Here is a 26,553-nt window from a genome sequence, read left to right as displayed (position 1 = left end):
TCTAGGCTCTGTTTCATTCTTTATTTACAGTGTAAACATGCAACTGACTGTACCAAAGTATTTAATTTTCATGTGCATTCCTTGCAAGATTTCACAGTAGCCAGGAAAAATACTTTGTCTGTGTTAGGCTCATATCCATAGAACTCTATAGCATAGAAACAGGCCTTTCTATCCTTCTAGTCTGTGCCAGACTATTATTCTGCCAAGTCCCACTGACTTGATTATTAGCAATCCCTCCATACACCTCCCATCCAAGTACCTGTCCAATTTTTTTCTTAAATGTTAACATTAAGCCCACATCTATCAATTCAGCTGGCAGGCTGTTCCACACTTCCATTATTTTCTGTGTGAAGAAGTTTGCCCTTATGCTCCCTTTATATTTTTCCCCTTTCACCCTAAAGCCTGTGTCCTCTGGTATGTATCTTACCTAACCTCAGTAGAAAAAGCCTTCTTGCATTTTATGTATACCTATCATAATTTTGTATACCTTTATTCTTCTATGCTTCAGGGGATAAATCCAAACCTGTTCAACCTTTCCCTGTAACTCAGTTTTTCAAGACCCGGCCACATTCTTGTAAATCTCCTCTGCACACTTTCAGTCTTACTGATATTCTTCCCGTAGTTAGGTGACCAAAACTACACACAATACTCTAAATTTTACCTCACCAATGACTGTTACAACTTACCATTATGTTCCCAGCTCTGATACTCAATACTTTGGTTTATGAAGGCCAATGTGCCAAAAACTCCCTTTACAATCCTATCTACCTATGGTGCCACTTTCAGGGAATTATGTACCTGTATTCCCAGATTCCTCTGTTCTACTGCACTCCTCAGTGCCCTACCATTTACTGTGCAAGTCCTACCTTGGTTTGTCCTTCCAAAGTGCAACACCTCATATTTGTCTGCATTAAATTCCATCTGCCATTTTTCACATGATATTAAAAATAATTTTGAAGTTTAAACAAAGTGAAAGCATTTGTTTTCTGAGCGGGTACAAAATGAAGGGAGAAAGGTTTAGGGGAGACATCAGGGTAAGTTTTTTACACAGAGTTGTGGGTGCCTGGAATGCATTGCCTGGGGTGGTGGTGGAGGCTGGTACAATAGGAACATTTAAAAGGTTCTTAGACACTTGGTATGAGGTAATGAAGATTAAATTGTTGAGTAGGCTTCAAAATATAGATGAGCACAATGTTGTGGACTGATGGGTGAGGGGTAGCTCTTTTTTTTTAAGACTTTATTTAAAATTTTATAACATGAACACAATAAATTGAATACAATTTAAAGAAAAATAGAAAAAAAAAATTAAAAAGGTATGATTACAATATTACATCAGAAAACTACACAAAATAACCCCCCCCCCCATTAATTGTAACACAATATTAATAGTCTAACTTAAAATTAGTCCAGGGGGTAGCTCTCTGAACGTAATATTCCATGACGGGTATATTTCGTAAAACAATGGAGAACCTGTTAATCTCCAGCACTGTTCAGTCTAATAAACTTGAATATGCTGCTTTTCTGTAACAAGTTGTTCAACGATTTCTGTGTGCCTTCTTCTCCTGCAATAATTGGGGACTGGGCCAAGCTGAGCAGAACTGGAAGCTCTGACCAAATCTACCGGGACCATTGCCTGAAGAGGGCGCACAAAATCAGTGAAGCGGTGCGGACTCGAAAGGCCAACATGGTCTGTTTCCGCTCCGTAAATCGTTATATGTCATACACAATATAATGTATGTTAATCTTGAAAATCTGACCATTTAATATATTAGGAATGGGGAAGGTTAAATATCTTGCCTATATACTCTGGTCTCCACCCCAAGAAGCAACAAGGACAGGATTCCCTTGTCCTCACCTACTCCGCATCCACTTGTCTCCGTATCTGGCGTATTGTCCTCTGCATTTTCCGCCACCTACAATGTGATCCCATCAATAGGTGCATCTTCCCCTCTGCTTTTTGTAGGGACTGCTCCCTCGGGGATCCCCTCGTCCACCCATCCTGCAAGTCTCTCTCTATCCATCTCCTTTCCTCCAACTCCTCGTGCTCTTCCCTCTCCATTCAGAGAGCTACCCCCTCGCCCATTATTTCTCTTGTATCCTCTCACCTATATGTCACCTGTGCTCCTTCCCCTCCCGCCTCATCTTACCTCACCCTCACTTTTATTTTCAGGCCTGCTTTTTGCTCATACCATGACAAAGGGTTCAAGACTGAAACATTGGTTATCCTTTCTGAATTTCTCTCAGCATTTTTGTGTATTTCACAAAGATCTCTGCCTCCTTAAAAACATTAAATTTCTAGGTCTTTATAACATTCATATAAGTTTGTGGATCAAGCCTTGGGGCCAGTAGATTCAAGTAGTTTAACACTAAAATGTGTAATAAGAAGGCTTGATTGTGTTAATGAGTTGCAATTATCAAACATTATGCTAAAATCCACTTTGTTGATTCTTACTGCAGCTAAGCAGTGTAAAAACAAAATGGAAAATGCTAGAAATCTCTGCAGACTAGGAGAAATTTGCTGACAAAGGTTCCAGGGACCTCAGGTAGAGAATCGTCCGTAATTTTATCAGGCAGAGTGAGCCTGTGGAGCTGGTCCACAACATGCATGGAAATGCCAGTCTGAAGAATTGAAGCCTGAATGTCAATGAGCTTCAAGGCATTGCAGTTCCACAAAATCAAATATTTGTGTTGAAGAGCCAGGTTCCTTTAAAATCTGCCTTCTGCCCTAGGTTTTTCCAGTTCTTTTTCCCTGAAACCTAGAAATTCTCCTTGTTGAAATGAAAGTGAACTCCCAAGGGGTTGATCTCTGAGTATTTGTTCGTACATTGCTCTAAAGCTTTAGCCAGAGGTTGTGGTCCACACAAGAAGACTCCAATTGTTGTTCTGGAAAAGTTAAAAGTTTGTTATTTCACAATGTTTTTGTACACTTGCTTCATATTTACAGGATGTAAGATCATCTAGTTAGGACTCATAAAATGAAGATTTCACTCTGGAATGTAAAAATAATGTACAAAATGAGCTCAAGTGAAATCCATCAAGATCCAAAAAGGAACACTCTGACTTAGTTCTTTTGGATACACAACAAATCGATACTGTCATCTAAGTGAATCTCAAAAATAATTTGTAAGATGCAACTTCACTTTCTAAAACAACTGTCTTCCTTTTCTCACCTATTTCCTTCTCGCAATCTTTCAGGATTAAGGGTGACCAATGCATGCTGTGCCATCCTTCCCCTTTTTGTGATTAGCCTCTTGAGATGACCAGAGCCTTACTGTTCATTCTCCAACATTGGTCAAGATTTCCCACGAGTTGGTGAGGGTATATTTTGTTTTAAGGAAACTTTGAAAGCATATTAAAAATATTTTCTGCCCACGTGCCTATATTATTTTGCTGTTGCAGAGCATGGAATAGAGAGATTGTTTCATTGATGTAGCTGCTGTCAGATGCTCGGATGTTGACATTAGACTCGGACAAGACTGTTATGGTGGTATTTCCATTTGGGGTGTTGTTCCCCCTAAACCTTGCACCCTAAAGCTGTGTCCTCTTGTATTTATCTCTTTTAATCTGTGGAAAGCACCCGACTCACATATACTCTATAAAAATCTCCCCTCATTCTTCTATGTTCCAAGGAATAAAGTCCTAACCTGTTTAATTTTTCCCCGTAACTCATGTCCTGAAGACCCATCAACATCCTAGTAAATATCTGCATTTTTTAAATCTTATTGATACCTTTCCAGTAGTTTGGTGACCAGAACTGCACACAATACTTCATATTTAGCCTCAGCAATGTCTTGTACAACCTCACCATAAAGTACTTTGATTTATGAAGACCAAGATGTCAAAAGCTTTCTTCACAACCCTGTCTATCTGTGACACCACTTTTAGGGAATTATGTTCCTGTATTCACAGATCCCTTTGTTCCTGTGCACTCCTCAGTGCCCTACCATTTACTGTGTATATTCTACCTTGGTTAGTCCTTCCAAAATGCAAGACCTCACACTTGTCTGCATTAAATTCCATCTGCCATTTTATGGCCTATTTTTCCAATTGGTTGGTACAGATCCCTTTGTAAGTTTTGAAAGCCTTCTTCATTGTCCACAATGCCTCCAATGTTCGTGTCATCAGCAAAACTTGCTGATCCAATTTACCACATTATCATCGAACAACCCATGGTCCTGTGAGAGATGAGTAAAACTGATATAAAAATATGAAGATGAGGAAACTAATATAGATATATGGGTAAATTAATAAACCCAGCATGAACAGGATAAGAAATGGATATTAGAATGTAGGAAGTAGAGTTAGTCTGAATAAGATTAGGGTCTTCTAGCCCTAGATAGAATTAGCAGGTTTTGCATATGTAATTAGTAAGCCCTAGACAGTATTAGCAAGTTCTTCATATGAAGAGGTTGTAGCCCTGAGAGTTGGGAAGGTGTAAATTAGAACAAAGAAAGGTTTGTGAATAAGGACAATGAGGATAATGACATGATGAGACACCGACAGGATACCCCCTGGTCCTCCAAGTTCACAGAAACAGCACGTAGGCAGGTAGGATTGCCTAATGCCAAACCTATCCAGGAGGCAGAAGAATGTCTTTGGCTTGGCTTCGCGGACGAAGATTTATGGAGGGGGTAAATGTCCACGTCAGATGCAGGCTCGTTTGTGGCTGACAAGTCCGATGCGGGACAGGCAGACACGGTTGCAACGGTTGCAGGGTAAAATTGGTTGGCTGGGGTTGAGTGTTGAGTTTTTCCTCCTTTGTCTTTTGTCAGTGAGGTGGGCTCTGCGGTCTTCTTCAAAGGAGGTTGCTGCCCGCCAAACTGAGGCGCCAAGATGTACAGTTTTAGGCGATATCAGACCACTGGCGGTGGTCAATGTGGCAGGCACCAAGAGATTTCTTTAGGCAGTCCTTGTACCTCTTCTTTGGTGCACCTCTGTCACGGAGGCCAGTGGAGAGCTCGCCATATAACACGATCTTGGGAAGGCGATGGTCCTCCATTCTGGAGACGTGACCCACCCAGCGCAGCTGGATCTTCAGCAGCGTGGACTCGATGCTGTCGACCTCTGCCATCTCGAGTACTTCGATGTTAGGGATGAAGGCGCTCCAATGAATGTTGAGGATGGAGCGGAGACAACGCTGGTGGAAGCGTTCTAGGAGCCGTAGGTGATGCCGGTAGAGGACCCATGATTCGGAGCCGAACAGGAGTGTGGGTATGACAACGGCTCTATATACGCTTATCTTTTTGAGGTTTTTCAGTTGGTTGTTTTTCCAGACTCTTTTGTGTAGTCTTCCAAAGGCGCTATTTACCTTGGCGAGTCTGTTGTCTATCTCGTTGTCGATCCTTGCATCTGATGAAATGGTGCATCCGAGATAGGTAAACTGGTTGACCGTTTTGAGTTTTGTGTGCCCGATGGAGATGTGGGGGGGCTGGTAGTCATGGTGGGGAGCTGGCTGATGGAGGACCTCAGTTTTCTTCAGGCTGACTTCCAGGCCAAACATTTTGGCAGTTTCCGCAAAACAGGACGTCAAGCGCTGAAGAGCTGGCTCTGAATGGGCAACTAAAGCGGCATCGTCTGCAAAGAGTAGTTCAGGGACAAGTTTCTCTTGTGTCTTGGTGTGAGCTTGCAGGCGCCTCTACTGAAATAAACTGTATAAAAGTTGGGTGAGCCCCAGTGTATGTGTGTATTCCCAGGGTAAGGGGAAGCACCCAACTTTTCATTGTTGTATAATAAATGTTCTTTGTTCTCAATTTTTGTCTCGAGCAATTTCTGTGAAGGTACTTCTGTTTCTAACAGTCCCAATACCGATCCCTAAGGCACACCACTAATCACAGGCCTCCAGTCTGAGAAGCAATCATCCACTTCCACTCTCTGTCTTCTCCCATTCAGCCAATTTCTAATCCAGTTTACAACCTCTCCATGGATACCTAGTGTCTGAACTAACCTCTGATGTGGGACCTTGTCAAAGGCCTTACTAAAGTCCATGTAGACAACATCCACAGCCTTTCTTTTGTCTACTTTCTTTGTAACCTCCTCTTTAAAAACTCCATAAGATTCGTTAAACATAACCTATCACGCACAAAGCAATGCTGACTGTTCTTAATCAGTTATTGGCTGTCCAAATACCTGTATACCCGAGATCTCAACACCTTCCAATATTTACCTACTACTGACATCAGGCTCACCAACCTGTAATTTCCTGGTTTACTTTTGGAGCCTTTTTTAAACAATGGAACAACATGAGCTACCCTCCAATCCTCCGGCATCTCACCCGTGGCTAAGGACATTTTAAATATTTCTGCCAAGGCCCATGCAATTTCGTCACTAGTTTCCCTCAAGGTCTGAGGGAATATCATGTCAGGCCAAGGGGATTTATCGACCTTTATTTGCTGTACAGCAATAAGCACCTCCTACTCTTTAATTTCTGTGTTTCATGCCATTACTGCTTGTTTCCCTTCCTCCCTTATACACTATGCCAGTTTCCTGAGTAAGTACTGATGTAAAAATCCCCTTACCCTTAGGTCTGTGCCCAGCATGGCCACGCCTCTCATTGAAAGCAGCCACAGGGGGTTCCAGACTCTAGGGGAGCAGAGGACTGGCGCAAGGCACCAGAAAACAGGGATTCCATCCCCTGTCTGAGGAGAAGCAGGGGAGTTAATTCTTGAGAAGTGACCACTGTGGCAGAGCAGTGAGGCAGTTCTCTGTCTGAGGGACAAGTGCATGCGTCGGGCTGCTGGCGACTCGAGGTGAGGAACCCATGGAGGCTGTGGGCTGCTGGAGACTGCTGATGGGAGACTCGTGCTGGGCTATTGACTTGGAAACTAGCTCAAAACTGGCTGAGGGGTTACCAGGTATTGAAACTGGGATGCGAGGAAGTTCCGAAGGTGCTGAAGGATTCCTGATTGTGTCAGAGGTTCAGATCTAGAGCTCAGGTTGCCAGTGGTTTGGACTGGACTCTGTGTGGCTGTGGAAGCGCTGGAGGTGAACCTACTCTCGGTGGCTCTGGGAGAACTCTTCTACTCTGACTGTCAAAAGTGCTTCAGGCAATTTCTGCCAATAGTGAATCTGTCTGCCTTACAGCAGGCAAAAGCAATTTCATGTATATGACACCGTAGTTATTACAATAAATTGAATCTTAACCCATATTTTCTTTAAAATGCTAACTGATCTCTTCCGGATTATAAATGTGTAAATATAAATGTAACATTTTTTAGGATAACACACAAATACAAGGAGCAAATATGATTTGATTGCTTTCCAAGGTAAATCATCCTTGTCATGTTCTACAACTGACTAAAATTCCTTGAACATTCCTCATTTCTTGTCTGCGATATTCCTGAGCTTTACATTGTTGGGATGATGCTCTTCACCAGTTGAAATCAATCTGCTGGAGAAACTCAAGGGCCCAAGCAGCATCAGGTGGAGAAAAAAGAATAATCAGCGTTTCGGGCTGGAGTCCTTCAACAAAGGTTCCTCCAGCAGATTGTGTTTTAGCTTTCAATCCCAGCATCTTCATTCTTCTGTGTGTCTCCTGCTCTTTACTTGCGTTCCATTCTATCTGCACAATAAGAAATGGCTTACCACAGCCTAACTTTGTTTGCTTCTGTTGTCTTCACTCTTTGCAATAGGGAAATAATTTGAATATTTTTATATACATTTTCCTCTGGGACTACAATTAAACTGAATATGTAGATGAAGGTTTACAAACCTGAACCTGCATCACCTTGTGCTATGACAGAACTCAGTAGTGATGCTGAAGCTCCATGTTGCTTGGATGACTTTTATTAATAACTGAATAAGAGTAAGCTAAAATATAAGTGACATTTTGACCAGTAACTGCCCTTCATTATTACAACTATTGAGATTAATATGGACAACTCCAGCATAGAATTACTTAGGTGAATGGGCTACATGCTCATTGGGTGCAATGAATAATTTGTGATCCAACCTCCGTGTTAGAATGGGGTCTTGCATATTCAATTTGTTTCATAGCTAGTTATTGAGTTCATCTCTCCCTTTCTGAGCATGTGCCTGCCACGAAGCCACACATTCTTTTGCAGTAATAGAAAGGAAGAATAGAAGCCTTTTTGGCCTTTGATCCATGAATGGCCAGTGGGGAGAGCTTTCACTACACGTTCCTGATGAGGTATGTCGCAGGGTTACCAGATAAAGAATCTAGAACAATCTCACATAATTATAAAATTTTCATTGCTAAATCTTTGGCTATTAAGAGACAGTCCTCTCAAAAATATTGACTTGGCTATTTCCATTTACCTTGGATGAGCTTGTGCAATCGAATAAAACTCTTTGTCCCAGTTGGGTCGACCATAGTGTGTTTTTTGCTTGAGTCCAGTCACTACATCGGTCTCTTTATCAAAGTGCACCTTGATGTGAGTGGCCTGCGTTAAAATAAAGTCACGGTGAGGAACAGATCTGAAGCAAATGGACAGTAAGTGAATGGACTTGCCCTTTATTCCTAACAGTGGTTCATGTTGTTCCTTTGCACTGTGGAGTTTAGGAGTATGTGTTGTAGAGTATGTGAATGTCTTTTTGTAAAATAAAAGAAGGTAATGGTTGTTCTTTGAAGCGAGCTCATCACTCAAAGAAATATGAATTTGTGCACTTCAATTTGGCTTTTGCATTCGCTTCCACCTCTATCTCAGCATAAGGCAATGAAAATTCTGATGGAGAAAAAAGGTAAATAAGAGGGTCATAGTGCAATTGCAAATACAAATTGCAAGTTAATATTGTTTCTTGTTTATTTGTGTTACTTCTAGTTTTGTCCCATACTCTCAGCCATTCTCAACAGGGACCCTCCGGCACATTTAAGTAAAAGTCTTGGGTTTTTTTCACCTCTCGTTACATTTTTTTGTCTTTAGTCGGTAGGAGAGAAATACAGAAGAAGCGAAAACTTGACTGCTTCACAGGGAAGCGGGACAATAAACTTTGAGCAGAGTCTGAATGGGGTCATAGCCTAAAAAAAAGTTTGAGAATGGCTGCTCTCGTACATTTTTGTGCCTGGCTATTGGTAACCAGTTTTTGTTAAATCTTCCTGCTCAGTTTGTAAACAGTATGTCTTTACTATTAGGTGATTGATGTATTTTTGGACACAGTACCTGTGCAGAATCCCAGCCTGTTAGGAAAAGCTTGTAGTTGAGAAAATCAGGTTTGCCCAATTGTTCCATGTTGCTCTCAAGTGACCGAAGTAAATCGGCAAACCATTCAAATGCTTCAGTCTCCCGGCAGATCCAGAAGAAGTAAATCTACCAATAGATTAACAATAAACTTGCTGAGTTAAACTAGAATATGCAAATTTTCATCTTTATTTCATTCTGCTCATAAGCAAATTTCATCATAAATCTTTGAGTTAGTTTGAGGAAATATATGAACCATTCTTTAAAGAGTTGTAGAAGTTTGGGATTCTGAATTGTTATTTTTATCCATACTGTTGGAAGGCTGTTCCACTGAATGATCTGACCTCTCAAATGGGGTTCTTTTATAATTGAGGGAAGAGGTGGGCCAACCCAATTCACATACATTGATGAAGGGCTCAAGTTGGTTATTTATTTTTATCTTTGCTATATAAAAGACACTGTTTGACCAGCTGAGCTGCTCCAGCACTGCATTTTTACTTTACATAACTATAATTTGACAGGATAGATGTAGTCTTTTGATTATATAATAATGGGCTGCCATGCCAATTTGTCTCTTGAAGCAAGCAAATTAGGAAGGAAAATGAGGATGTTCAATAACACAAGTTTTTTTTAAGAAGCAACACACCTTTTTGGTTCGTAGTCCAGCGTCAGAGTTCTGATACTTGTACCAGATAGACTTGAGAACCGATGCAAATGGGGTCACTCCAATGCCTGCTCCAATCAGAACACTGACCTCATAATGGAAGACATCTTCACTCGCTGTTCCAAAAGGACCATCCACTGCAATCCTGTGGGAGCAAAAGGAAAGGAATCCCAACATGAAAGCAAAATAAGCTTGGCAAATTTAAAAAAATTACATGCAAAAAGACATTTTGTTAATGAAGATAATTTTCCAACTGAATTAGAAAACTTAAATAAATTATTCATATGTTCTTTTACTGGTCATTTCCAATATTATTCACCACCAATGGTTTTCACCTTTTAACCTAATGGGAAATCTGGCTCCAAATCAGCTGAGAGTGCCTTTTAATATTCTTAATTAGATAATTCCATTTTCAGCTTTGCTACCTAACCTACCTTGGTTGCATTTGCTTCAGCCCCTCATCTTTATCTTCTCCAAATGTTTTAAAGATGGCATCTGTCCAATCACCAGCTGACCGAATATGTACAGTGAAATAATCCTCTTCTGGAGCAGAGGTCAGAGTGAAGGGATGCCACTCTAGCTGTGAGATGGATGGACAGTTGATGAAGATGTATTGTCCTACTTCCATTTTAAAACCCTTCATCTGCATCTGAAGTTGAAGAACCCTCGAAGGATGAACAATAGTCTGAAAAATAAGTTGTAATGATCTTAAAGATGTTATTTACTTTCAATCTCAATAGGAAGACAATTTGTCGTCATGGCAAAATGTTATTAACATCCCAGTGACCACATTTTAGAGGTAATAAATACTTTGAATATTTAATTTTAACATAGAGCCAGATCACCTCATCCAGCATTTGCCTTCATTTCAGGCCAGGAGGAGGGTGGATTGACAGAGTCCAAGTTACTGCCAGGCAGTGGCATTGTGACCAATCTTCACCTTTCATAGCTATTGTCAAGTGCCACACAATTAAAGAAAATCAAATTGTACAACTGTTTGGACCAATTAATAATCCTGCCCATTTGGCACTTGTTGGCAATGACAATCAGAAATGGTGGTGGTGACTGAAGCAGAATTTATGGAGAGACACTAAAGTGAAAATGAAGGAGGGGTATGAATCACAGTCTAATGAGTCCAAGGTGCACAAACTAGATGAAGTGTGATTGCAACCCATTTTTTCCAGGTACTTCTCCAAATGAATCCACTCTGACAAATGACTCAGTCACTGTAATCAAGACTGGTATGGATAGTACTGGAATATATGCTAGCCTTTGGTGAAGTGGTAAGTGATTTTTTTCAAGTTTGCAAAATCACTTTCATGGCACCAAGTAACAGAGTTCCTTTGTAGTTCTGACCAAAAATTCTTCCTCAGCCCCAAAACCAAATGACCTGTCAACTCACCATGTTTACTTATACTGAACATTCACAGTATGGCAATTGGGTGATGAATTTGCCATCACTGCAGTCACCTCAGGTTAAATTGTGAAGTTGTTCCAGACTTTACTAAAAGATCCCAGGAATGTCATAACTAAGGGCAGTGTGTCTGAATAGGTTCGGTATGTCACCGAAGACTCTCATAAACTTCTACAGGAACATAACAGGAACATAACAGCAACTGGAGAACATAACAGCAACTCGTATCAACATTCCACTGTTTACCTTGGTGATGACAACTCTCTGCTGTGACCGATACAGTCGTATTAATCTCTCACAGACGTAAAGTATCATTGGGCCAAGCACCCACTTCCAGGTCTGGAATATAACAGAAAATTGTTAGGAGAGCAGAGAGCATCCAAAGACTTTTATAGCTAAGCTATAGAAGGAATGTGTCCATAGGAACTGAAAACAACTCATCACCAATTTCTCAAGGGCAATTGGGGAAGGGCGATAAATAGTGTCCTTTGCCAGTGATGCCCAGGTCTTGAAAATGATTTTTTTAAAGAATTGTGATCATATTTCTAAACAGTAATGAAATTATTGGCAGTGGTTTGCTGTAATTATCAAAAATCAATTCTATACATGTGAATTTCACACCATTTCCATTAGTCTAATTGCAGAAACATAAAGGAATATATTTGTGACAAAATGTTGGAGGGCTCTTTTTGAACCTGTACATTTTTGAACCTTGTCATTACTAATTCAATGCTGACAGTTTTCCCACAAAAGGGAAAAGAATAATGAATTTATAAATGTATGTTTATATTCAGGACTGAGATGACAAGAAATTTCTTATTCCAGAGGGTAATGAATCTCTGAAGTTCTTTATTGAAGATCATCATAGAGGTTCAATTTCAAAAAAAATTTAAGAAAGAAAAATCAACAGATTTCTTTTGTAAATTAAGGGAATAAATTGATATAGAGTTAGAGAAAAGTGGTGCCAAAATAAATGTCAGTCATAATATTTTGAATGATGGAGCAAGCACAATGTCGGGAAGTATATGATGGCAGACTAAATGGGAAGAAAATTGAAAATATCCGGATGCAAAGGGACCTAGGAGTCCTCATACGTGATAACCTGTTGAGTTGGTGATGAAAAGGGCAAATGCATTCTTGGCCTTCATTTCAAGAGGAGAATAATATAAGAGCAGGGATATGATGTTAAGATTTTATAAGTCACCGGTGACACCTCACTTGGAGTATTGTGAGCAGTTTGGGCTCCAGATTTAAGAAAGGATGTGTTAACATTGGAGAGGGTCCAGAGGAGGATCACAAGGATGATTTTGGGAATAAAAGGGCATTTGATAGCTCCTGGCCTGTTCTCATTGGAATTTAAGAAAATGAAGGGGTATTTAATTGAAACATTTTGAATGTAGATGTAGAAAGGTTGTTTCCCATGGTGTGAGAGTCTAGGTCAAGAAAGCACAACTTTGGGATTGAAGATAGTTAGAACAGAGATTTGAATCGTTCATTCTCAGATGTGGTGAGGGATTCTATTTGTAATTTGATTAATACGACCTCCTTTTGTGCATGTTACCGTTGCAATTTAAAGTGGTCCATAGAGAAAGTATGTCTAAAGTGAATTGTTCGTTTTTGTTCAGATGTGACAAATGTAAAATTGGAGATGCTTCTTTGGTTCACATGTTCTGGATTTGCCCCAGTTTAGAAAAATTTTGTAAAGCTATCTTTCAAACATTATTGGCGATTCTTCAATTCAAATTAGAACCTTGCCCTTTAATTGCTCGATTTGGATCATTTCAAGATTATGATGTTTTACTGACTCCAACTCAAAACCATATTTTAGCCTTCATTCAAAGGCAGATGTCCAATTTTGATTAAATGGAAAGACAATACTCCACCTACACATACACAATAATTAAGTGATATTATGTCTTGTTTAAGTTTAGAAAAAAATAGTTATGCCATTAAAGAGATAAATATTAATTTTCAAAAGGCGTGGAGCCCATTTATGAACTCTTATCATAACCTAAAGAATTTGGGTTGTTCTGAAGCTTTGCTGCTGTGCTGTCCATCTCCAGGTTGTTGTCACTTGATTCCGATGTGTCACCTTTTAACCTTGCTTAGTGGTAGAGGATTTGAATTATAGGGTTTTTTCCTTTTTTTAATTGTACATTACAATATATAACTATACTGTTCAATGTTGCATAATGTAAACATCAATAAAATATTTTAAAAAGAATGAAAAAACAGAGATGCGAAGAGATTTCTTTAGCCAGTGTGTGGTAAATCTGGAATTTATTGCGACAGGTTGTGGTGGAGGCCAGGTCATTTAATGTATTTACGGCAGAGATTGATAGGTTCTTGATTAGAAAGGACATCAAAGATTATGGGGAGAAGGCTGTATAGTGGTGCTGAGTGGGGAAAATGAATCAGTTCATCATTAAATGGCAAGATAGACTGGATGGCCTATTTCTGTTCCCATGGCTTATGGTTTTAGAATCTTAAAAGATGAAAATGCTACTCCTGCTTCTATTTGATACCATACTCTCTTGCTCCACCCATTATTAATCACATTGGTGGATGCCAAATTTAGATTGCCAACTGTTTTCTCAACTGTGAAATGGCCATGATCTAGAAAGATCAAAAAGTGCTGAGAGTTATTACAGAAATACTCACCATTGGAGCACCACCCTCAAATGAAGGGATTGGACATTCATGCACCTTTCCCCATTCCACTGTATGATTTTCACAGTACAGGAAATCATGTTCCAATATGCTCACTTCAGTTTGATGTCGAACAATACGGCTGAAAGAAAAGAAAGATGTTTAATTTTTGAATTTGGAGATGGAGTACAATTTTTGAAAGTATATTTATTTGAGATTTGAGGAATTATTTACACAATTAAGTAGGCTCATACACACGCACACACAATCATATTCTTAAAAAGATTTTAAAATAAAATTCTCAAAAATAGCACATGTTAAAGCTTAATACCAATTTTACAAATTCCCAATCAACCATTATTTATCCACAAAAATCACATAGATTTTGAGGAAGATATCATCATTAGTACCCGACTCCATGGATGACAAGTCCTGCGAAAAATATGACAAAGAGGTGGTGTGTAAACCAGAAGACCTCAAAGTATGATCTCCGAATGGTGTCTGTTGAGGATGTGATCATGAGGATAAGCGCAAGTGTGATGATGACTCCAGATAATCCAGCTATGGTGGTGAATGCAACGTAGTTGGGGTTCTGTGGAAGACATGCGGATATATTAACAAATAGCAGCACCGAACATAAAGCAGGGATTTTAAAGACCCCCTTTAAATATTAAAGATTCTTATAAAGAATGCCTTGATAATTTCTTTGGAATCCTTTTCTTCTATCTAATCAGTTTATTTGCTGTGGAGGTTTGAGGAATTATCCACAAAATTAAACATGCACACTTTAATTCCTAAAATAAATTGTTAAACTGGAACCAACTATGAAAGCTTTGTACCCATTTTACAGGTTCCTAATAAGTGCTTTGAACTGAATATTCAGTCATGTCTACTATTAAGTTATATCCTCATTTCTATACTTATTATTGATTAATTTCTTTATTTTAGGTATTCTCCCCCTTCAATGTTCAAACTTGCCAGATCTAGGAAGCATGTATTCACCCACACTAGACATAAACAAAAAATATGAAGCCACCCTTAAACTTTGTTCAGTGTGAAGAAAAAAAACTTTGGCAATTGTTTTCCTTTTGAGGAACTTCAGTTTAATTCTCATCAACAGAACGTCTCATTCCTGACAATAAGGCATGTTTTTGAAGGAGTTTCTCAATGCAAGCTACTTTTAGTACCTATGGTTTTGACCAGAGTGGTTGGACAGGAATAACTGCATTCTGCACAGTGCATTTTCACGTGGACCTCTTGAGTACTCCACTTTGGCTCAGAAGGAATCTGTATTCAAATTACACTTTCAGTAGAACACCTGTATCATTGCCTAAGGTTGTCACAGAAGTAAATTATGCATTTGTCAGAGCCACATTCTGGAACAATTGAACAATTCATCAGCTGAAGTGTGTTGGAAGCAAACACAGGGAATTACGTCTGTGCTAGCCTCAGACTGAAGACAAAATCCAGGCACTTTTTAATGCAGTGATTGACATGCATTTCCAGTAACAATGCAAAATAGCAGTAACAGCAGCTGGTGTGGGCCTGCAAAAAGCAGGGATGGGAGGCACAGTGCTCCCCCCGCAGTGTCTGACTCGGTATAGGCTTTATAAGGCCTGTTGAAGTTTCATTGAAAATCCTGCATCCTCTGGGTCTGGACCAAAATGGCGGTGCCTATGTTGGGCAGCATCCTCAAGCGGTTGCAGACTCCGGGGAAGCAGAGGACTGGCACAGGGCACCAGAAAACAGGAAGAACGCCTCTCCAACCCCTCCCCCACCCTCGGTGAAAGAAGGAGAAGCAGAGGAGATGACCCACGGGACAGTGAGCATGGCAGTGGACCAGTGAAGGGCACTGCGGCTGAAGAACACAGGTGGCAGGCTGTTGGCAACTCTAGGCGGGGAATTCGTGCAGGCTGCTGGAGATTGTAGTGAAGGGATCATACCAGGTTGCAGACTGCTTGACTGGCTCAAGAGTGGCTGTAGGGGTACCAGGTTTTGGAACCAGGGTGTGAGAGGGTACTGAAAAGTTCCTAATCATGCTAGAGGTTTGGATCTGGAGCTCGGGTTGCTGATGGTTAGGATTGGAATCTGTGTGGCTGCAGAGGTTGTGGGAGCGCCAGAGATGAATCCATGGACACTTGGTGACTCTGGGGGGGCTCTCTTTTCCTTCTTTTTCTCTGACTGTAAGAGGCACTTCAGGCAGTTTTTGCCGATGGCAAAGCTGCCTGTCATACAGCAGACTAATAGCAATTTTGTGTCCTATGACACTCTTTTTGTTACATGACAATATATTGAATGTTGAATCTAATGAAATTGTGCAAGATCTCTAAATCAAAGTGAAAGCAAAAAATGAAAAATAATAAGGATATAATGAAGGAACATGAAAATAATTTTTTCATTGCAATTTGGAAGGAATGGATTATAGAATCCATGACACCACAGGGATTAAGTGAGGAACAGATTCCTTTTTAATGAAGTTTAAATGAACCTTTGATTCTAAAATAATTGAATTTTAAAAAAGAATAAGTTTCAAAAACCAAGAGGGAAAGGTTGACCATTGAAAAAATAATTACTCAAAATGTAAAATGTGGGATGCCAGAAAATGCCTTTGTCATAGGCAATATAAATTGGACATCAAATATTAATATAAATATGATATTACTAATATAAGTATGATTTCAAGAGATGTATTTCTGTATTTGAAAGGTGCAGCATGGAAGTAATCATCTTTTCAAGATTACGTATAGTTATTCACTCAGCCACATCTCATTGAATTGCAGGGCAGGCTTGATGGCCTAACCCTGCTTCTATTTCTTATGTTCTTATTCTTACCGTATGATCAGAGCGAATAGGATTCAACCATTTGTTGTCAATGTTGGACAGTACAGCATCCAATGTTTCTTCTGTTGACTGTTGGCTGTTGTTGAACCATTCAAAATTGAATAAATGTGCCACAATATGAATTGCTGTGGGAATCAGTCAATCAAAGTGTTAAAGACCAGAATATCTTGTGTCCAAACAAAGACTTAAAGCAAACCCTTATTAGATTTGATGCAAAAGATTACATTCCCTCAATTTCTGTTTAGACAACATGCATCCAGATGTGGACAACTGTGTTATGATTAAAGCTTATCTGAATACATTACAAATCATATGTCCTCTTATCAAAACACCAAGCATTGTAAGTTATGGACCACGAAAATGATTAAAATATCATGCAATTATATTCCTAGTGCAATCAACGGAATGGGGGTAAGGTAGGAAATGTGAATTTAAATCATGATCTTGAATTCACATCTTCAGTGAGAATCATTGACCTTGGCATCACTAGAGCATCTTTCATTGACCTCATCGAGTCTGCTCAAATTGTTCAAATATTTCTCTCAAATCAATTAGAATTTGGGGTGCAGGAATGGGGTAGGCAGAAGTTTGACCTCCATGAAATTTTGTCATAATTGCAATGAAGGAGAAGGAAGGCATGCTTTTGTGAAGAAAGCAAAGCCTTGTGTTCCCTGTGCTTGCATGCAAGATTAGAAGAGATTTTGTGTCTTCAAAGCTTACCCGTGTGCAATGCAATCATGTACGCTACAAGTTTATGGAATGTGATGTTCTTGTCCAACTGTTTCCTTGCACTGCATCTACAGCACTGCATAGTACAGAAAAATACAGTCAACATCCAAAAGCAAACCTAGTATTAAACAGCTAGAGTTTGTTGAGATAGGACATGAAGGAAAATCTAAAACTTTCCTCTGTGGATATTACCTATCAAAATGAGGAAGCAATGTATGAATAATTATTTTCAGTAGTTATCACGTTTTGGGGAATAAACAGAGAATTCTGAGGAGAGAGAGTGGCATGAACAAACCTACTGCGTGTATTTATAAACCATTCCACCAACTTTCCTTCTCACTTGTTTCTTCAAATCACCCTTTTGCAAATACATCTAATTGTATTTTGACTGCAGCTCTACAGTTAGTTTGGATGATCTTTTTTTGACAGGCATATTTTATTGAAAATTGTTTTCTTTTGTTGAAGGTGGTGAAAGAGAAGCCTCCATGAGTTTGTTAACATTGGCTGAAATTGTAACAATGAGGCAAGATCTTTTCAGCCAATCAGGACATCTCTGATGGTATGTGCTGACCACACTGATCATTTTGAACACTACTAATAGACCATTTACTGCCCCACTGTAGAACTTTGCATTAGAACAAATTTATGATGTTGAAATCAGATTATCCACTTGCATTGGATTGGAGAAATTCATGGATCAGAATCTTGCAATCGCAGGAGCTTTCATTGTAGGTGCTAACTGAATCTGTACACTGGACTTGTAAATGCCTTCATGCACGTGATTTCATTGATTTTTTTCAGAAACGGAGTGTCGAGAGGTAGTTTCAAACCATATTTAGTTTAGTGCCAATGACCATAGATTAAATTTGCCATAGAATTTTACAGTATTAGCCTCACAGTTTTGATAACTTTGGGAATCAATTTTACATTTAATCTGCTGCTCTTTCTAATGTCACTCAAAACTTAACTTTTTCGACCATCTACTCCTCTCCAAAACTTTTTCTGGTGTGCCCGCTTTCTATCTAAAAATGATTTATTCTATCCGGTTCTTTAAATTTTAATGCCTCTGCTTCTTATTCAACATAAGAAATAATTTTAATTGTTTTAACAAGCCCCCACAAAAGTTAGGCATCTTCATTTGATTCACCGCTTTATCTGCTTCAATGAAAATGACTCGTATTTTCTTACAAGGTGATTCTTAGAACTTAGAACACTACAGCACAGTACAGGCCCTTTGGCCCTCAGTGTTGCGCCAACTGATATATTCCTTAATAAAAACGCCACCCTACCCCATAACTCCCCCACCAAGAGTCTGCCACCTGACCAAGTTCATTACCCAGAACTAGATCTAGTGTCAGGAATCCTTCTTGAGGATTTCCTCTGTATTTACTTTAAGGCAGAACAACCGAAATGATTCAAGATTCCAAAGATTTGTATTGGTTTTATATATCTTTATTTCATACTCTATTTCCCTGAAATCAGCTCCCAGTCTTTTCAGGTTGTCCTTCTTTTTAGAGATTTCTATAAATGAATTTCTACCTTCTTGTCTTCTACTCTTTCTAAAGTTTCATTTTAAATAGCAGGTTTTTTTTCTTTTACTTCCTTCTCATACGCGTCATCTCACATGTTGCTGTATGATATTCTGTTCAATTTCGGACTGTGCAATAACTTTTAATGGTATTCATGCTTAGTTTCTCAATTTAATCTACAAATTTTGGCACCATGAATTCAGACCATTCGTGTAGTTTGAAAAATACACTTCATTTATATTGACCCTTGTGGAGGACCACTATTTTGTTTTTCCAGTCTGAAAAATATCCATTTACTATACTTTCTGGGCTTTAAATAATTTCCAATTATGTTGCTACTCTTCAGTAAGTAACACTTGCCTTATACTTATCAACAGCATCTGGGACTATTTTTTCCTCTTCCTTTGAATTTTTTTAAACATCCACATGCACAACATTATGCAATCCTTTGTATTTTATTTCTTTTCCAGGGAATTCTATTAATTGCTAGTTATTCAAGAAAATGCTAGTTATCAATCATGAGCCCATTATTGCTTCTGGCCTCCAAAGACCCTCCCCCCCCCCCCCCCCCTCCCATGTACACTTCACTAATTTGCATTGGAGAGTGAATGAATTTGGAAACCCTGTTCCCAAAGGAAATCGGCAATCTTCAAGTCTTCGTCAAATATTTCGTCAAGACCTGGTTTTAAGATTGTGATTCAAGCTTCTCCTATTTTGTTTTGAATAATTTTCAACATCTAGAAGACAGTAGACTAGATTATTTTATCCTTTGAGTTCCTTCTGCACCTTTGGCAGTGCCATGAGACTGAGAATGACTTTCTTTCATAGAACACTACAGCAGAGTACAGGCCCTTCGGCCCTTTATGTTTCATTCTGATCTTTTGAGTTCAAGAGTGAACTGCACACTCTTCTGCAAATAGGGTAGGAGGTACCCAATGGGGTTGTTACTGAGGATACATGCTCCTTTCAACATTTATGCAGAACATCTGAGTGTTTGCAATGCATGGATGAGCTTCTCAATATTATTCCAAATGCTCCATCTCCACTTTCCTACCCTATACCAATGCTGCACTGACAGTGATCAGAAGAGGGATGGATGTTTCTTACTGAGCAAGATCCTCTGAGGAATGATAACAAATTCCGACAAACAGGCAGCAGGATCAACAAGCAGTTGAAGTTGAGGCAGGCAGCTGGAGCTCGTGCCCAGGCCAGTGCAGACTGCAAAAAAAAAAGAGAATGCAAGTATGTTAACCTTATTTTTCTTGATTATGATATGTGATTGAAAGGGAGATGGGAATGTTGAGCCAAGACCACAAGTTTCCTCTTGATTGATATAGTAACTCTGGGGGTGGTGGGAAGAGTTGTGAGAGTGATGTTCACTTTTTCCCGGCTCTGGGAATCAAGAGCAATGCAACCCCCATGGCATTCAACCTCTAGGAATCATAGTGTCATAGAGTTCAATCCACGTGGACAAAGGTGCATACAGCATTTGACCCAAATCACTCTGAACCCTCCTTGTCCACAGATCCAAGTTAAGGAGAAATGCAGCATATGTCACACCACAGTTAAAGGATACAGGATGTGCCAAAATCAGGTGGAGGAGACAAAGATGATCATTGCTCCAATCTGGTCTTCTTCAGGAATGTCACCAGCTTCACCACTGCCCCATACATCCCATGGGGTTCATCAACCAGCTGTGTCACACAGGATTTATAGGGTGTACACGAAAGCAATCTTCAACTGCTACTGGAACAGCATCAGCTGACAAGTGCACATCAGTCTGCTCAAAACCTGCTTTTCAGCTTAAACAGCTGTCTGCAAATGAGTTCTGCTGACTGGCATACACCAAGGTGGAGAAATACCACTACAGAAGCTCTACAGGGAAATGAAAACAATTTAAGGTCTTCCTGCTACTCAACACTGAGTAGCTGAGTCCATTGTATTCACCTTTCAAAAACATATCACTGATGGAATGCTTTGGAATGTAAAATTGATGACAGATTGACAAAGGTAAATATTATATGTGCATGTAATGATCTTTTAGGTATGCCAAATGACAACAAATAAATGTCCCACACAATGCAATGGGAAATTTTACAAATGTAGGAAAGATGACACTCAGCTGGAAAAGAATGACAAAGATGTTACGGGTGGGCTTGGGCTATAAGGAGAGACTGACTAAGTTTAGTTTTTTTATCACTGGGGCATTGGAGGCTGAGTGGAGAACTTTACAGAGGTATATAAAATTAAGAGGGACATATATAGTCTTTTTCCCAGAGTGGAGAGTCTGAGAGCATAGACTTAAGGTGAGAGGGGAAAGATTTAAGGAACCCTAGGGACACTTATTTTGCACAGAGAAATAGGTATGTGCAACAAGTTGTCACATGAAGTGACAGAGATGAATAAAATAGCAAAGCTTAACATATATTTAGACAGGTACAAAGATGGTAAAGGTTGAGGGCGATAATGGGACAAACCTAAGTAAATTCGACTAGCCGAGGTAGACAGCTTGGTCACATGGACAATTTGTGCCGAAAGGCCTGTTTCTGTACTGCAAAACTCTGCGACTCGATGAGTAAAGTACATTGCTTAGAGAAAAGGCTCCAATTGGGATAACATGCAGATGGACCTCAGGGCCTGTCAATGTGAGTCACATGATTTAAAATGCTTGAGCTATTGTAACGAGAGAGCTGCCACTGGTGCAGAGCTAGGAGAGCAGGAAATGGAGACACCATGAGGTCCTACTGCATGGTTCTTATGCCAACAGTCTGTAGGAGGCCAGTAAAAACATCGTCAAACTCACAAAAGTTTGTGTTCAAGATGGCGGTGCCCATGCTTGGCAGCAGACCATGAAGTTTGCAGGCTCTGGGGGAATCAACAGGTGTAGGGTACCAGAGGGGGAGAACAGCATGCCCTTCCCCCAACAATAAGGAGAAGCCTGGGATAGAACCCTAGAGGGGAAGGTGACCACACCAGTGGACCAGCTAGAGGTTGAAGGACTCATGCCAGACTGCGGGCTGCTGGAGACTGGCTTGTGAGAATGGGTCCAGGATTGATGAGGGAACTAATGTCAAGCAGGTCTTGCGAAGGGCTTCAGGTGAAACAGTTTCAGAGGTTTGAAACTAGGAGCTTGGGGACACTGCTGGAGCAAACAAAATGTGTGTTGTCGAGGTTGTGGGAGCCCAGGAAGCCATCCAAGGACACTCTGCGTATCTTGAAGGGACTTTCTTTTTGCTTCTCTTTCTCTTATTAGCATGGGCACTGGGTTATTGATGTCTCTCTCTCTTTTTGTACCTTCATGGCAATAAAATTTTATAAATCTTGTGTGTAATGCACATGAAAATAAAGAAATCTATTTTTAACCTCAATGATGATCATAACCAAACCTTCTATAACAGCTAAGAAAGAACCTCACCTCTAATATCCAACTTTGAAGTTAGAGGAAATGATAGATGGTCATTCCATGTATTATATAAAAATATTTATGTTAAAGGGGATCTAGGTTGGTTACCCACAAAACTTTAGAGAGTGCCTGAATGGATCTGCAAAATTAAACCAAACACCTGAGACCCAGATATTTGAAATGTCAACAAGCAGTGAAACTACTGTTGTAATAAAATGAATCTAGATTTGGTTTGTGAAAATGTGTCTGGGAAATCCTTGCGCAAAAAAAATCTGTTCAAAGTGCTCTTAATCAGTCGCTATTCTGTTCAAAGCTGAAAGCTGTTAATCCATTGAGTTTAGTTAGTAGTGTATATTTCTGTTTGCATACTTTGTATCAGATTTTTAATTTTTAACTGATTTAAATGAGTAATTTTCAGATTGGCAATCAGTAACTAGTGGAGTGCTAGATGCATCAATCCTTGAGTCTCAACTACAGGTATTTATTAATGAAAGGAAAGTATACTGTAGTCAAATATGTACTAATACAAAGATTAGTTGATTACCAAATTGCAAGGACGACAAAGAACCTGTAAAGGCTCAAGTGAATAGGCAAGAAATTGGCAGATGGTGTAAAATGTTTGGAAGAAAAATGAAAAAGTAAATATAATTTAAATGGAGGGAGACTACAGATAATAAATTGCTTTTGTTTCCTTCAGTATGGATTAAAATGAATTGAGTTTAACATTCATTTAAACATTTGTTCATTAACTTCAACTCTGAGTGCTATAATTTTTAGATTAACTTCTCCATATACCTGGTAAGGTTACAAAAAGAATGAGATAAGGAGGAAACACTTCTTTTTCAAAATTATAATCAAAGATGATTTTGATATTTTAGGAATAAGTCTGCTCTTTCAGGAGTCCACAAGTTACATGAAGATCCATCCTTCATATTCTCCTTGTTCAAGGATTTGATTTTTTTTGTTAATGTGATATTTAATTTGTTTCTGGTCTCTATTTTTTTCAATTGCTGAAGAAACTCAAGATTACCAAAATAATATAATCTGGTATTGTTCACATACTTGTGCTATCTTTCTGCGGAAAATGTCTATTTTCGGTGCCACCTTTTGCACATAATTACAAAATGTAATTAGTGAATGTTGCTATTTGGGAAATAATTTCAAACTAATTTGAATTTACTCTATTAATGAGAATGTTTTCTCACTTTAGGATAACACTGATACTAATTGTAAATTCTGATGTTCTATTAGATAGTGGATCATGCAATGGACTTCGTATGAATTTTAAAAATCACAAGGCAGCCAAAAGGAATGAATTCTTTTAACTACAATCACACTCCATAAATTGAAATGCTGCTAGACCAGAAACACCTGGCAAGTTGACAGCTCTTGATCAAGTTATTTAATTTTAAATGGATCTTCTTCCACTGGTGACAAATCAAAACACTGGTCTCTTCAGCACAGTCAAGGTGGATTTTTTTTCTTTTAAAATCAATGATAATAACTTTTGTGCCGCCAATAAAAGTTGCTAAATCAGAATTTTCACTGTTCAGAATTCTTACACTGCTATTATTTAAGATCATTTGTGACCCCAAACATTATATACACATATTTATACTAAAACTTAGAGAACATCAAACTCTATAAAAACACTAACTGTATTATTATAGAATGTATGTATTATTTCATTTGAATGCAATGTATTTTTTTATATCCAGGAAAGTTCTCTAACGTGCACTTATTATAAACAACTGATTTATATTCGTGCTGATACTGTATTCCACCAATTATTTCAGAATTGCATCTGCAAGTTTAATTGTGAAGTCAATTATATTTAGTGATTTCAGAAGGTTTGTAAACTTGTTATGTATGGCAAGGCCATTTTAGATAGTGGAAAACCTTCCTCATAAATAAAAAGGTAAACAGGATTTAACAACACTTCAAACATGCACATTTTCAGGGATCCCTTTGCAATCTCTGATTAACATAAATTGACAATTTCTCCAGTTCCCCTTATGGGCCATGAATTATATCGAAGCACCTTTGAAGGTAAGTAATGTGCAAACAGTTTAGCTCCGACTTCACTGAAATGCAGACTTTCTCTCAAAGGCTGGCGATTGTTCAAAAAATCTCTTAACTTTTCTAACATCTCAGAAGAATGGCCTCAACTACCCCAGAGGAGGTAATGAAACATTCTTGTTGATCTGATGCAAGTACTGATTATAGAGTGCAGCAATAACTAGTTCCTCATGAACTGTTAACAATATAAGATCATAATGTTAAGGAGGAAAAAAAGCATCTAAAATATTTTGTTAACAGCACATTTGAGAATGGAATATCACAGATATGAATACATTTCAAATGATAACTGAGCACTTACTCCAATTATTTTCCTTGTGTAGTAATATTCTGGATTATATTCATAAAGCATGTAGTAATAGACAAATAGAAAGATGTTGATTCCTAACCACACGACCTGAAAGCAAAAAGAAACTATAATAATCACTGTTTTCCATAGCTTTTCGGATGCCATTACTGTTGAAAAGACTCAGCAGAAAGATTTGTTTTCTTCTTACAATGACCAGGGCAGACAGACCATGGTTTATCACCCAGTTGCCCATGATTCCAAGGCTCCTCTGAATAAAATCGTATCAAAGCAAACACTTCATCATATATATCTGATGAATGGAGCAGGAAGGGCGTTGGCCAGGACAGACTTCAAGGAAGTCATTGTGGATTTTCCCCCCCTCTCAAACAATTCTCTCCTTCCTTGCTTGTTTTTGTACCTCATGCCTTAATGATTCTATTCAGGAAATAATTCAACAAATTAATTAAACAGACCCAATCATTTTATAATACCTCAAGCCATTTCAAAGTACAATTAGGTATCACGCACTGCTAATCTGGATCAACACCATTCCACAAAGACCCATCATTCAACTTCATTTTTAATAATACTGTCAGATAGATAAAGATTCTGAAAATACTTCCTGATCTTGGTCACATTGTGGTGGTTCACCACCGGCCAACTGCAGGGAGCAACGTCTGTACCTGCAGGAGTGTAAGGGGACAGGACAACTCCTGGCCGGCTGTCAATCAGTCGGCCTGAAGGGATCGTGCCCCGCCCAGTCGGGTGTCAATCACCCTCCGGGATATAAGCCTGCGCCGGCCTCCCGAGGCCTCACTCAGAGTTGTTGCAGCCACAGCCATCCTGGCTCTGTGGAAGTCTTTGTGGATTAAAGCCTGTTGTACAGCCTTAGCGCACCACACAAATACTGCAAGGGATGATTTTTTTAAAATGATTCCTCCAAAGGGTGACTCTGACATAAAAGCTCCTTTGGCACTGTATTGGGATGTTCACCTCCACCATAATCTCACAGCCACATGAAGCAGATGTAGTGTCACATCAGCCAAATTGTCTTTGGCCTGGCTTTTTCATAATGTTCACCATTGATCAGCATATGCTTTCCTCCCCTACCCCCCACCTTCTGATAATCCCCCTGCAATATGGATCCATGTCTTGAGACTAGAGACCAATCTTCTCCATATTATAGGATATATGTATTATTTCATTAGAACACAATACCTTATCCACAGGGAGGTACTCTCACATATGCTCTATTCTAAAAAAATAAATATATATCAGTTGTTACAGAGTATTCCAGAATTATTTCTGACTTGCTTATACAGGTTTAGAAGTGAAGTTCAATGAGTGAAAAACAATGAAATCTGGATCCTGTTGAGAGCCAGATCACAGGCTTTGAAGTCCAGAGATCCAGAACACTACACAAGGATCACGTACAACCTATGAAAAGTCATCTCCTGGGCAAAGTGGAGATTCTGGATGAAATCCTGTCAGCTGTAGCAGGTTCTAACTGACATAACCTGCTACAAAACTAAATCGGGTGCAGTCGTAAGAGCAATGCTTCACTCCCAGTAAACTTAATTTGATCTATGCCCAATTTGACCACCAAAACAAAGAAGTCCCACTGCACACTCCAATGTCTCATGATGATCCTCTCCAGTCTGTATCAGAGGATTATATGCGGGCTGCCTTCAGGAGAGTGAATCCAAGCAGAGCATCCATTCTGGACGGAGTACCCAGCGAGTACTGAAAACTGTGTTGACCAACTTGCCAATGTATTCTCAGATATCTTTAACATCTCACACTGGCAGGGTGTTGTTTCCAG

At 39.2% G+C, this 26,553-nt stretch overlaps 1 protein-coding gene across 2 annotated transcripts; it reads right to left on the bottom strand.

Moving 5' to 3' along the window:
• Positions 1–12: 12 nt before the first annotated feature.
• On the bottom strand, positions 13–25,025 carry LOC138740543 (cytochrome b-245 heavy chain-like). Of its 2 annotated transcripts, XM_069893348.1 has the most exons (13): positions 24,940–25,025; positions 24,744–24,839; positions 20,068–20,178; positions 17,423–17,507; positions 16,694–16,827; positions 14,272–14,453; positions 13,874–14,003; positions 11,459–11,551; positions 10,233–10,483; positions 9,781–9,943; positions 9,117–9,263; positions 8,275–8,399; positions 13–2,883 (listed from the first exon to the last, which is right to left on the bottom strand). In XM_069893348.1, exons 1-13 carry the CDS (start codon positions 24,982–24,984, stop codon positions 2,757–2,759), a joined length of 1,689 nt encoding a protein of 562 aa, XP_069749449.1. In that variant the 5' UTR covers positions 24,985–25,025; the 3' UTR covers positions 13–2,756. The 2 variants fall into 2 exon arrangements, with proteins under 2 accessions (XP_069749449.1, XP_069749451.1); XM_069893350.1 differs by lacking the exon at positions 20,068–20,178.
• Positions 25,026–26,553: the final 1,528 nt, after the last annotated feature.

This window comes from Narcine bancroftii, chromosome 8 (assembly GCF_036971445.1).
Source record: "Narcine bancroftii isolate sNarBan1 chromosome 8, sNarBan1.hap1, whole genome shotgun sequence".
Lineage (NCBI taxonomy): Eukaryota > Metazoa > Chordata > Chondrichthyes > Torpediniformes > Narcinidae > Narcine > Narcine bancroftii.
This window is presented reverse-complemented; position numbering and strand designations above follow the sequence as displayed.

What these genes read in the sequence shown, in the direction of transcription:
- LOC138740543 (XM_069893348.1), bottom strand. Translation starts at nt 24,984, where the DNA reads ATGGGCAACTGGGTGATAAACCATGGTCTGTCTGCCCTGGTCATT. An exon ending in CATGATTGCATTGCACACGG is followed by an intron (nt 16,828 to 17,422) that starts GTAAGCTTTGAA and finishes TGATTCCCACAG; the next exon opens with CAATTCATATTGTGGCACAT. An exon ending in CTTGTCATCCATGGAGTCGG is followed by an intron (nt 14,004 to 14,271) that starts GTACTAATGATG and finishes CTTTTCTTTCAG; the next exon opens with CCGTATTGTTCGACATCAAA.